Below are 12995 nucleotides of genomic sequence, written 5' to 3'. Positions count from 1 at the left end.
CACAAAGGATACATGCCCAGAATACAGAATATTTTTTTTTTTAGAAAAAACTTATAACTCTGGACATTCACATGCAAAAACATGAATCTGGACACGGATCTTACACTCCTCACAAAAAATGAACTCAAAATGGATCATGGCCCTAAATGTAAAGGGCAAAACTATAAACCTCCCAGATGATAACAGGAGAAAATCTGGATGAGCTTGGGTATGGTGATGACTTTTAAATTCAGTACTAAAGGCACGATTCATGATAGAAATAATTGATAAACTGGGCTTCATTTAAATTCAAACTCTGCTCTGTGAAAGACAATGTCTAGAGAATGAGAGGATAAGCCATAGATTGGGACAAAATATGTGCAAAACACCTGTTTGATAAAGGACTATTATCCAAAGTACACAAAAGAACTTAAACATAGCAGTAAGAAAACAACCAATCTGACTAAAAAATGGCCCAAAGACTTTGACAGACACCGCCTCAGGAAGATACACAGATGGCAAATACGCATACGCAGAGATGCTCCGTGTTGTGTGTCATCGGGGAAATGCCCATTAAAGCCACAATGAGATGCCACTGCACAGCCAGTGGAATGGTCCAAATACTGAAGACTGAAAACACCAAACGCTGGTCGAATGCAAAGCAAGAGGAATTCTCACTTATTGCTGGTAGGAATGCAAAATGGTACAGGAACTTTGGAAGATAGTTTGGCAATTTCTTACAAAACTAAACATTCTTACCATATGATCCGATAATCTCACTCCTTGGTATTTACTCAAAGGAATTAAAAACTTATGCCGACACAAAAACCTGCACATGGATGTTTATAGCAGCTTTATTTATAATTGCCAAAACTTGGAGGAAACCAAGATGTCTTTCAGTAGGTGAATGGATTAACTGTGGTACATCCAGGCGATGGAATATTATGCAGAACAGAAAATATATGAGCTATCAAGCCATGAATATACGGAGGAAACTTCAATGCATGTTACTACGTGAAGGAAGCCTGCATATGGTATGATCCCAACTATATGACATTCTGGAAAGGACAAAACTGTGGAGACAGTAAAAAAGATCAGTGGTTGGATTAGAAGGATGGATAGGTAGACGACAGAGGAGAGTTAGGGCCATGAAAATACTCTGTGATACCAAAATGATGGATACATGTCATTATAAATTTGTGCAAACCCATAGAATGTACAACAAGAGTAAACAGTAATATAAATTATGGACTTTGGTGATTATGTTGAATCAGTGTAGGCTCATCAATTGTAACAAACAGACCACTTTAGTAGGGGATGTTAATAATGGGGGAAGCTATACATATGTGGGGTCAGGGGTATTTGGGGAATCTCTGTATTTTCCTCTTACGTTTGCTGTGAACTTTACACAGTTCTAAAAAGAAGTCTTCTTAAAAAAAACTTCCAATTCATCAAGTCAAATTAACCCAATAAAAAATAGCCAAAGGATTTGAAAGGCTCTTCTCTCTGTCTCTCTGTCTCTCTGTCTCTCTCTCTCACACACACACACACACACACACACACACGCTATGTGGGTGGCCTCCAAGCACAGGAGATTCTTAACACACTGGTAAGCACAGAAATGGAAATTGAAAGCACACACCCAGTAGAATGGCTGACATTAAGTGTTGCCAAGAACGTGGAATTACTAGAACTCTCATATACAGCTAATGGGAATGTAAAATGATACAAATATTTTGGAAAAACATTTTGATAACTTCTTAAAAAGTTGAAGCTATGCTTGCCATGTGACTTGGCATTTTTGGTGTTTACCCAAGAGAAACAAAAGCTATGTCCACATAGACCTGTATATGAATGTTCATGGCAACTTTGTTTATGTGGCCACAGACTGGAAGCAACATGACTATCGATCAGCAGAAGAATGTATAAAACAACTTTGGTGTATTCATACAGGGGAATGCTACTTTGCATTAAGAAGGAGTAGACTAATGACATGCAAAAAATAGATGAATTCCAAAACGATTATGCTGAGTGAAAGAAGCCAAACATGGAGTGTATATTTTGTGATTCCATTTTTGTGAAATTCTGGGAAAGGCATGTCTAATATAGTGACACAAAAAATATTTCTGGGGCCAGAGGTAGGAAAGCACTGACAGGCAAGGAGCATGAGGTAACCATTTGTGGTGATGGAAATGTTCAGTGTCTTGATAGCGGTGGTGATGATACAGGTGTACACCTTTATCAAAAGTGTCAAACTGTACATTTAAAATGGGTGCATATTATGTATTTAAATCAGATCTCTATACTTTTTATTTTAAGAAACTATTGAAAAATAGTATTTGTTTACATAAAATGATGTCATGAAGGTTAGTTTAGCTTTCCAAAAGTTACACATTTTGCCTTTCATAATCTTGCTGAAAATACAAACCAAACTTGAATAAACTTTCTAGAGTAACAGTAACCTTAAATTAGCTCCTGTCTCTTGTGCATGAACCTCACATTAGTTTAGACTCTTCTCTAATTTTGGAATAAATAGTATCATTAAGCTAGAGTCTGAGAAATGCACAAAAGTTTTAAGAGATAAAAGAAAATACAGATGATGTATTTTAGAATTGTATACTTGAAACATATATAATTTATTAGTCACCCCAATAAATTTAATAAAACTTAAAAAAAGAACATAAAATTGATTGTATTAAAGTGCAGTCGCAAACCAAATGCAGTCTTTTTTGAAGTTTCCCAGGTGGCTATGAAAGGAAGTCAAGTATAGAAACAGGTAGCAGGTGGGGACACGCTGTGTTGGACTGAGCGTTTTAGAGGAATTACAACGAATGCCGTGACGCTATTAAAAAGAGAACAGCTCTCCTTAATCCATCCTTCAGCATTCCTTGCAACTAAAATAATTGCTTTAATAGCACTTCTATCTTTCAATAAATGTGAAGTCCTTTTGATAGTGGCAAATCCCCGTTTAAAATACCAGCATGCAGAGGGACCTCAGTTTGGCGCCGGATCTGAGGTGGACCGTGGACTCATTGCAGGAAGACTTGCTCTTCTCCTCCCTGCCTTTTTCTGGGAGAGGTCAGTGCAGCTTAGAATCGATGGCTAATTCCAGATGGGTCCGAGACAAATTCCGTTTTTCTGAAGACTGCCGTGTTGCAGGTTTTGCGAATTTCAGTGACCTGGAGGAGATGGCTGCGGGGAACACACAGCGTAGGGGAGCACGGCAGGGTTATTTTCAGGACATTTTGAACAGATGTGTAGTGTTTTTAAGCTGATAAAGATATAACACTCGACACTGAGTTGTTTGAGCATCACTGATGTATTAAACTGCAGCATGCGATCTCCTTCTCAGGACTGAATGTAAGATAAGCGAGCCTGCTCCTTTAGAGTAACTCCCACCCCTGACCTCTATGTGTTTGATCATTGGCACTGCTGTAGTTTTGATGTAAATAAACCACCCTAACATCTTACAATTTTCCTCCTCTCTCTGTCTCTTAGAACCCCACTTTTTAAAGTATTATAAAAAAATAAAATACCATGGGGCTCTTTGGGATCATAAATGGTCCTCGATCCCTTTCCTGAACTATATGCATTTTAACTGCATAGACTTAGAGAATTTTAGAATTTAAAAAAAAAGAATTTAAAGGCCATCAGTGATTATCATATAACACAGAAATTCCTTTGTGGATATTCTGAACATCTTGAACATCTGTTGTCCCTTTGAAAAGCTCTAGTAATTGGGAACTTCTTCCACAGAATAGTAGGAAGATCATAGGACCTAGAGTCAAAGAATTTAGGTTGTAATCTGGCCTCATTTGTAAAATGATCTTGCAAATTGAGTAACATTGAGAGCACTGGTTTCTTCATGCATAAAATGAAGCCCTACTTTATTTGGCTATTCTATACCTGGAAACATTTTCGAAACTATAAAGCTCCATTATGAACAATTATTACATAATTATTATGTTTATCTATACATATAACATATATATAATTATGCTGTTTCATATATAGTTCTATACATAATATATGATGGTGTAAACATGTTTTATAGAAAATATATGAAAAATATATAATATATAGAATATATAATATAATGTATAATTATAATATACATACTATTTAAAAAATAAATACCAATATAATAAACTATTTAAATAAAAATATTAAATATTTTCATATAACATAATTTTTTACATTACATGTAGATATCACCTCACAAGGAAATCTCATTTCTTCAATGTTAGACTGATGTAGTTTTCTAGAAGTGTTTTTTTTTGGTTGAGCTCAAATTTGTTTCCCCAAGGTATTTATGTGTCATGACATTCATTCTTTGAAACAATGTAGAACTAGTTTAATATTTCATCTGCACAATTTCTATGTATTAACCAAGAAAGCTAATAGGCTCAAACTTGAAGTAAGTTTAGGTTTATATTCTATGGAAGAATTTCCTGACATCTAGAACTTTAGGAACAAAGTTGGAACCTCAGTAAAAAGCTTAAAAGTAATTTGAAATAAAGGAAACTTAGGAGTTAGTATGTTCATGGGACTTCTTTCCCATATATAATTGAAGATTATATTTAGGTTGATAAAATCTTTCTCAGCCCTCTTTAATTGTAAAGAATTGAAGTGGGAAATTATGGTTTTAAGCAGCTAATTTATGTACTGTCTTTAGGGGGCAGTACTAAACCACTGATAAATCTTGTTATTTCTGCTACTGCTGTTGGTAATGGCCAACATCAAATTAAAATAACAATAATGAGATTTATGATGCAATTATTTACACCTTTTAATATATGTACAATTGTCTAGTCAAATGAGAATGATAGTTTGAAATTCAGTCATTTCATAATTCATCCAATTATTAAATTCCATTTTGCATAACAAATTGTAAGAGATACAACTGTGCATAAGGCAATGTTTGCTTTCAGAGAACTTACAACTAGGATAAGCAAGCCATACTTCTGTGCGTGTGTATTTGTGTGTACTTTGTGTATGTACACACCTCTTTTAGGAGAAAGATAATAATAAAAATAGCAATATTTATTATTTTTATGTACCAGTCATTGTCAAACAATCTTATTTTCATACAGCCCTAAGGAGTAAAAATTATTTTTATGCCTACTTTGCAGGTAAGGAAGCTGAGAATAAGATTATGGGACATAATTGGAGATGTATGAACAGGGAAGAGACATAAAGAGTTTTTTGGGGGGAAGGAGAAAGAGACAGAGGAAGAGAAGAAGTGGTTAACCTGTGAAACGGTGATCGTTCCTAGCCAAGAATGTAATGATTTATAGCGCCATGCCCTCTCCACCTTGGTGGTCAATCCAATAATTGATCATGAGTTGCTGAGGGAGACGCCTAGCTGATCATTCTATTTAATTCTGTCGACAGCGTTGGTCATATTGATGCTCTTGCTATTTTAAAGTTTTAGACATCCCCCAATGTATTCACCCTGGATGACCCGTAGGATCAAAAATCCCAGTGATAATCACCTTTTATTACCAATTTGAGAAATGTGTACGTGTGAAAGTAGGGGCTGCTGTGTACCAAAGTACAGAAATTTTCACTGGCTGTCAGATAACAAAATGCTTTGGGGAGTATCATCAGACAGTAGAGATATATCAACAAATATGCTTCTTCAATTTAAACTGCAATTGCATCAGCTTGGTTGTTCAGCATCCTGCCGTTTACAGGTTATTGTGCTGAGTAAGAGGCCATGTAACGCAATGGTTAAGGGGGCAAGCTCTAGAGTCAGGCAGTCTGGGTAGGAATCCTTTTTCTGCCACTTATCAGCTCTGTGATCTTGGGTTTTACCTGACCTCTCTGTCTAAGTTTAGTATTTGCCCCAAGGGGTGGTTGTGTGAATTAAAATAATGAGTAATAGTGCTTGAAAGATTGTAGCTATTATTATTAGTGTATCTTATAGACAGTAACTCTTTAAGAAACTATTTAAATTTCATAATTTCTCAGTTACTGAAAACTAATGAATGGAAATTTAAGATGTGAATGCCAAAAATAGTCTTATAAAGTCTTCTATTTTTGAGAGCAACAACTTTTTGGGGGAGTAGGGGTGCTATTTGCAATTCAGTATATGAAATAGCTTTACTAACTTTATAGTCATGATCTGTCAGTATTGTACTGAACGCTACATTCCAAAGATTTTTAGGCAAACTTGCTGTCTTTCTTTTTTTCTAAAAATAAAAAATAAAAAATAAATAAATAAAAATTCCCTTGCTGAATTTTTGAATTCAGCTCTTTGAATATGAAAATTTTCTTCAGTTCTGGCAAAGTTTCTTGAATTATTTCTTTGATAATTTCTTACCAACTCTACGTGGAAGTCTTAGTTTGACCCCCTACTTTTCTTAGCTTTTAACTTATTTTCATCTTTTATTTTATCTTCTGGGAAGTTTCCTCAGACTTATTTCCAACTTTTCTACGGGATTGTATGTATTTGTTTTGTAGTATCCTGTTCTTGTTTCAGGGACACAAATGCCTTCTATTTCTATAACTTTTTCCTCTATTTATTTTGGTCCCCTGTTGAAAGACTTCCTTTAACTATGTGGTGATCTTTTGGTTCTTGTTTAAATTTAACTAAGAACTTAGAAACTGTATATGTGGGTGGAGTTTGTCGAGATGTGGGCTTCACAGCAGGTGCTAAGGCACAGAGCCCACCATTTTCCTAGGTACTTGAAGACTTTCTTCTGAGGCGGTTAATTCTTGTAGAATATATTCTACTCTCCTCTCTGCGGGGATATAAACTTAGCTGCCATATTCTCTAAGGTACATATGGTAGGCACTGGGGTGGAGTGGGTTTCTTCATTTACTACATACATATTCACTTAATTCCTTTGCTTTTAGACCGATGCCCCTCTGCTCACTGTGCATGGATTCTTAAAATTCGTAATCCCTGTGCTTCAACCTCAACAGAAAGTAAATCTTCAATTTCTTGTCAGGTGGTAAAGGTTTAGTATCTTGGGTGGGTAAGAAGGAGGTGGGTTTAGGATGGTCCAACTCTTTCTAATATAGAGTGTCCATCCTGTTTTAGCCCCATCGCGCCCACACCTGCAAAGGTAGTGAGTTTCTCCAGTTGTTAAGCCCTTTGGAGGGTGTTGGGTCGTGAACAGGCTTGCTGCTGCCGCTTTCCTCTTGCAGGCACTCTGCTTTCAGTTTTCTCAAGTTTGCTAAATGAGGTAATATCTACACATGTTTATTATTATCCAAAACTTTTCTTGACATCGCTGATCTGCATTTAGAAAATGTTTTTATTAATTTTTAGAGAGGTAAGGAGGAAGAGGGAGAGAGAGAGAGAAACATTGATGTGAGAGAGAAACATTCGTCGGTTGCCCCCCGCAGGCACCCGTATCGGGGATCAAGCCCAAAACCTGGGCATGTGCCCTGATCGGGATTCGAACCCGATCAGCTTTCAGTGCACAGGACAAAGCTCAATCAACTGAGCCACACTGGCCAGGGCTCATCTGCTTTTAACATCTCTCCTTTTGCCCTTGTCCTTATAGTTTAGACCATGTTCAAAATGGAACACCTGCGATTAATTTAAAAAGTATTACCCCTCTTTATACGTATAATATAAAATTTTATGAATCAGTTTTTTTCAACAAGGAGACTACATTGTGAAAAAATGGAGTTTCTGAGTAATTTCTATTTCAAAAACGTATTTGCATGCTATCCTTCTGATTCCGTTTAGAAATCAAGATTTTTCTCATTTGTTGCTATTCAACTGTTTCTTGGGTTATTTTCATGTCCTGTTCTTCGTTACAAACTTTGTACCTTATCAATCTTTCCCACCCAGTTTTTTGTTGTTTTTTACTTTCGACTTAAAATTGAACTATACCTGTGTTTTGGCTGAGTCACATGGCACAGCCACGTACCTATGGCTAGAATGAAGCTGGCTTGCTTGCGAAAACGCACCATAAAAATTATAAATTTAATTGATGTTAAGATATCAAAAAAACATGGATATAATATATTGGTATAATATAAATTTAATTTCAGAGAACTTCATCTACAATAAATTTGTCACCAGGAGAAGTGGAAGAGGAGGACGATGGAAGCTCGTGCGGACCCTCGGGACTCTGGGAAGCGCTGACTCCCTGCAATGGATGTAGGAACCTGGGCTTCCCCACGCTTGCGCAGGTACTGCTCTGCTTTCCTTAAGGTGCTTTGAAACGTACACATGGTTGCCTATGATTTTAATTAAATCATTTCCCCCCCTCTGGAAATCCAGTTAGTATCTTGTTCACTTTATAGTTTTTCTTCAGTGAAGGTCAGTAATATATTTACATAACTTGCCATACATACATGCATATGCAAACACATACTTTACATAACTTTATGTGGTGGTTTTATTTTGGTCATGATGCTAGTTCCAGAAAAATTGAGTTGCTTACGAGATTTTAATATTTATGATCCAGAAATATTTTATTCTAAAATATGCTATTTTGAAATTAAATCATACTTTATATTAAAATAAAAATAATAAATGATTTACAAAGAAACCTATTAGGGCACTTTAAAAGCATAGTGATTTTTTTTTTTTTCTTAGCACAATGGAACATTGTAGAATAATGTGTATCATTATTCAGTACAGCCCCAAAAACAAGAGGAGGGCGCGAAAACATTGACTACAGTTTTGAAACCATTTTGCTATCCATTAAGTCCATTTTAATTCGATTGTATCACCTTCAAATTCCTATTGTATGCTGTGGACCACAGGCCCTTAGGGGAGTTTCAGAAAAAGTAAAATAAGCCAGAGTTAGGAAATTTGAAGCCACAGTGAAAATATTTCTACAAGCATGTTATAAAAACCCCAAAAACCAGTTAATGGCAAAGGTATGTATGTGCACCTACATAAAGCATGGTGGAAAAATAGTCCAGGATAGGAAATAATTCACAGTAATTGTCCAGAATAGTGTTATATCTCAAAAATATTATTTTCTGTTTTGTAACAAATGTGAAGCAATTGTGCCTAAGAAACCATCACATTTTTCATGTCAGTGTTACTGACAATTTGATATCCATTCAAATTCCAATATTAATTTATTGTGGAGTGCTAAATGGGATAATCAAATCAACACTTAGTACTCAAAGACTCTTCATTGTAGTAGGAACTGTTTACAGAGCTTTAAGACAATTCATCCTAACCATTGCACAGCTGTGGTCAGTATGTACTCGACTGGGAGTTCCATAAAGGTAGAGTGTGCATTGCTTACCATCTGTTCCAATGCCAACATAGTTCCTGGTATATTGTCAGAATCAAGGAATAGTTGAATAAAACAGTGAACATGTGTGTATTCTAGGGGTTCATTTCTTCACTTATGGTTTTTACATACAGAGTTTTACCTCGTATCTTTAAGGGTATAGAAGAAAGGAAACTAAGAAGCATAGGTTTTATTTTAGTAATATACCCTCATCTGTTTAAAAGCTTCCTAATAGTTGAATGCCTTTACTTATATTTTTTGTTTCATATAATTAACTTCTTTGTATCTTATATTTTAAAAAATAGAATTCTTGGAAAGTATCAGGGCTCTAAGCCATCACTAATATATTACTATATTTTAGTTGTTACATATTTAATATATGACTATATTATAGGTTAATACATTTGTTGTGACCACTGTGCTAACATTTAATTTTGATTTATTTTATTTTTATTAGACTTGGTAGTAAGATTGATAGCAACTTGCTTATGGTATAAAAATTTATAATATTAGATATTTTTCTTTTGCCATTTTCCTGTGAAGACTGATATTGCCTCAGTCAATATTGAGTATTACTTAGTAGTTACATTTACCACACAGTTCTTCCTAGTCTGCAGTCTTTTTTTTCTATTAATTTTTTTGTATGTATAAGTGTGAGTATATTGTGTAGTTTTAAAAAACTATCGAATTCATTACACTTCTCAGTTATTTTTTGTTATTGTTGTTTAATTCATCTCATCTATAGTTCCTTTTAACCAATTCCAAATGTGGCTCTATATTTATTTTTCACTTGCTGATACCTGGTTTTTCTATGACTTTCCATTGGACAATAACTCACATTCCTCATTATATTTCATCCTATTTGGTTTGTGTTTTCCTATTTTTAAAACCATATGACTCAGTTATGATATTTTAATATATAATATGTGACAGGAGAAATCATTATTGCATTAAAACTATTAGCTGACATGATTGCTTGCTTTAAAAATTTATATTTTATAATTACTATGTCAAATTTAAAGAGGATCATTGTTAGGATTTTAATTGTTGCTGCATTAGATCTATAAATTTACCTGAGATCCAGTATTCTTTTTTATTTTTTACTGTATTTAATCTAACAAATCAAGATTAGAATTCTTTTACCAATGTTCTCATCTAGTCTTCTTTTACTCATGTTCACACTTTGTTGATGGATTTGCTTTTAACATTTATATGTGCTTATATATGCATGTGCATATAGTTCAGTAAGATTGTTTAATGTGTGATGGTGCAAAATTATAAAAATGCTTTTATATTTTACAATAGAATTAACGCACAATGGTTAATTCCTTTAATATAGTTTAATACATTTGTTATGATGCTGGAGGTATGATACTGTCGATTTATGATACAGCTTTCAACAGATTTGAACTCAGGATTTTCTAGACAAATGATTTTGTTATTTATGAAATTTTAAGAAAACTTCATTTTGAAGTCATTATTTTAGGGATCTGAAATATTTTGTGAGACCATTAATAATCACTAAAGCCATAGCACTGCGTCTTGGGCCTCATGAAAAACCACCACCTTGCAGTTTGGTACAGGGGACTTTGGGAGCAGTGGAATTAGTACAGTGCCATTGCAAATTTCTATACACTCAGGTTTGTTGGATTGGAATATTGTATTTATTTCACATTTATAACTCTTCATTTAATTGGATCCAGCAATGTGTCAAATATCTTCTATATTCAAAGCATAGCCCTAAGCTTCAGAACATGAGGATTATGGAAATAAAGACTTAATTGAGCGCCAGGTTATGTATACATTCTGGTTCTGGGATGTAAAACTATGTGATGTATCATTTCTAGATCCTTAAAAAGTTTTACTTGCAATTATCCTATACTTCTAAGATTATTTAATTTTCAGTTTTTGTCTAGATTTTGAATTGATCTTATATCCAGGTTTTATCTAACTTTTTATGTTTTTATGCGGCATTTTCTACTTCCATGGTGACTGGATTATTGAAGTTTTCACAGGAAGCAAGTACTTTTAAATTCATGAAAATTCAGAATTCTAAGTAACATCAGGAGATTAAAATTAAGATTAATAGATTATGTTGGGTCCTTTAATTTCAGTTTAAGCCAGGCCAAGTATTAAAAGAGAATTCAAGAATGAAGAGACTGGGAGAATGAAGCACTTTCTAGAAAGTATAATTACACTCAAATTTGTTTTTCAGCACTTCTGGCAGTCATAATCACTACCATGTACACAGTGCCTATCATGTGCCAGGTATTTTGCATGTATAATGCCTAATTCTCAAAGCAACCACTTGAAGAAGGAAACAGGTAACCTGTTCAAGGTCGTGATGTTAAAATGATGAACAGAGCCTATGATGCCATGTTGCTCTCCTGCCTTCATTTCCCTCACCCTGCTTCCCACTGGTTGCCCCAGTCCCTGGTTATATACTGTGGACATTTTGAGAGTTTTCTTTGGCCAGTAGGTAGAGATCATAAATGAATGAGGATCTTTGAGAGCAATCTTTAGCGTTTTCTTGTCATCGGTTTATTTAATTACATATATCAAGTTAAGGGAAAGTTAAAGACAGTTCAGAGCCCCAAGCTCTTGCCGGCAGTCTCTGCTCCTGCGGTGGCCACACCGTGCTGCCCTCGGGGAGAGGCCGGCAGCTCTCCTGATGTGCTGGAAGCACCCTCTGGGGACACGAGCCGAAAGCACCCACCCTGGCCACGCTGGCCGTGCCTCTCAGGGATCTGCGAAGGTGGCTCCTGTTAGTTCTGTTTCTCTTCTGAATCTGCAGACTGGTTGAGCCGCACCCCTGGCACCTGTGACACTGCCTCTTGTTACCCCGCTACTGCCACCAGTCCCGCCCTTTTATCGGGCACGGCAGGCTTTGTGACAAGAATGTGATGTCTCGAATGCAACGTGTGGAGGCACGTTGAATTCATTCCCCGCAGCATAACTGCAGAGGTGGCCCCAGACACTGTGGGACCATGTGAAGGCTCCTGATGCTGACTTGATCTTGATCCGCTTTGTAGAAATGAAAGGCATTTGCCTTGGAGGAAGACACACAAGGGAAATAGAGTGAGCCCAGAAAGGCCTGCTCGCTCCTATTCCTATAGCTAAACAACAGCTTACAGGAAGGGTTTTGAAGTCTCAAGTCCAGCCTCCCCTTTGAAGCAGTATCTCCACCGTGACCCCAACAATCATTCCAGTTTTGCTTGACCGCTACCAGCGCCTCTTACGCTTTTAAAAATACACTCGTGTTAGTATTTCCACTGGTAAAGTGACAGGCACCTGAACATTTTATAGCTACTAACAGATTGTGCAGATGTGCACAGCACATCGTATCACCACTGTGCATACAGAGATCCATACGTGGCAGCCATGGAGATATGTTACATCCCACGACGTGTCAGCCGCCTGGGTTGGAGCAGTGTGTGTTCAGGAACAGGCTGGACGGTGAGGATGCTGCAGTGGCAATGAAATAGTGAATATGAAATTAAGAGCTGCTGCCAGCTAAGGGATCTCGGAAATACAGCCTTGGGGAACACTTTGGAGAAGCAGTGGAACTTCCCTGATGTAGCGTGGTTTCCAAACAGAGGCTCATTGGGCCCCGAGCCCAATGTGTTTAAAATTAACCTCAGGACACCCCCCCACCCCCCACCCCAAGCACCCTGGCCCCATCTTCTAGAGACTCTGCAAGGATTTACCTCTGGGCTATTGTCTTCCTCGGACACAGGCATGCCCAGTGTGTCATCAGCTGGAGTGACGTGGGTACCACTGTAAACCTCCACCAGTGGT

General features: G+C 36.4%; 1 protein-coding gene across 6 annotated transcripts in view; it reads left to right on the top strand.

Annotated features, from left to right (window-relative positions):
* ANKS1B (ankyrin repeat and sterile alpha motif domain containing 1B) overlaps positions 1–12995 on the top strand; it is a 694015-nt gene that overhangs the window by 118713 nt on the left and 562307 nt on the right. For all 6 annotated transcript variants that reach the window (XR_013998185.1, XM_081128690.1, XM_081128688.1 and 3 more), the window contains exon 9: positions 7993–8133. Coding sequence is in view for 5 of the 6 variants with exons in the window: in XM_081128690.1 (XP_080984816.1) it covers positions 7993–8133 (141 nt within the window). In the remaining variant the exon portion in view is untranslated. The remainder of the gene's footprint in view (positions 1–7992; positions 8134–12995) is intronic.

Source organism: Miniopterus schreibersii (assembly GCF_964146895.1).
Source record: "Miniopterus schreibersii genome assembly, chromosome: 2".
Lineage (NCBI taxonomy): Eukaryota > Metazoa > Chordata > Mammalia > Chiroptera > Miniopteridae > Miniopterus > Miniopterus schreibersii.
Note: the sequence above shows the minus strand (reverse complement) of the source record. Positions and strands in the feature narration are given on the sequence as shown.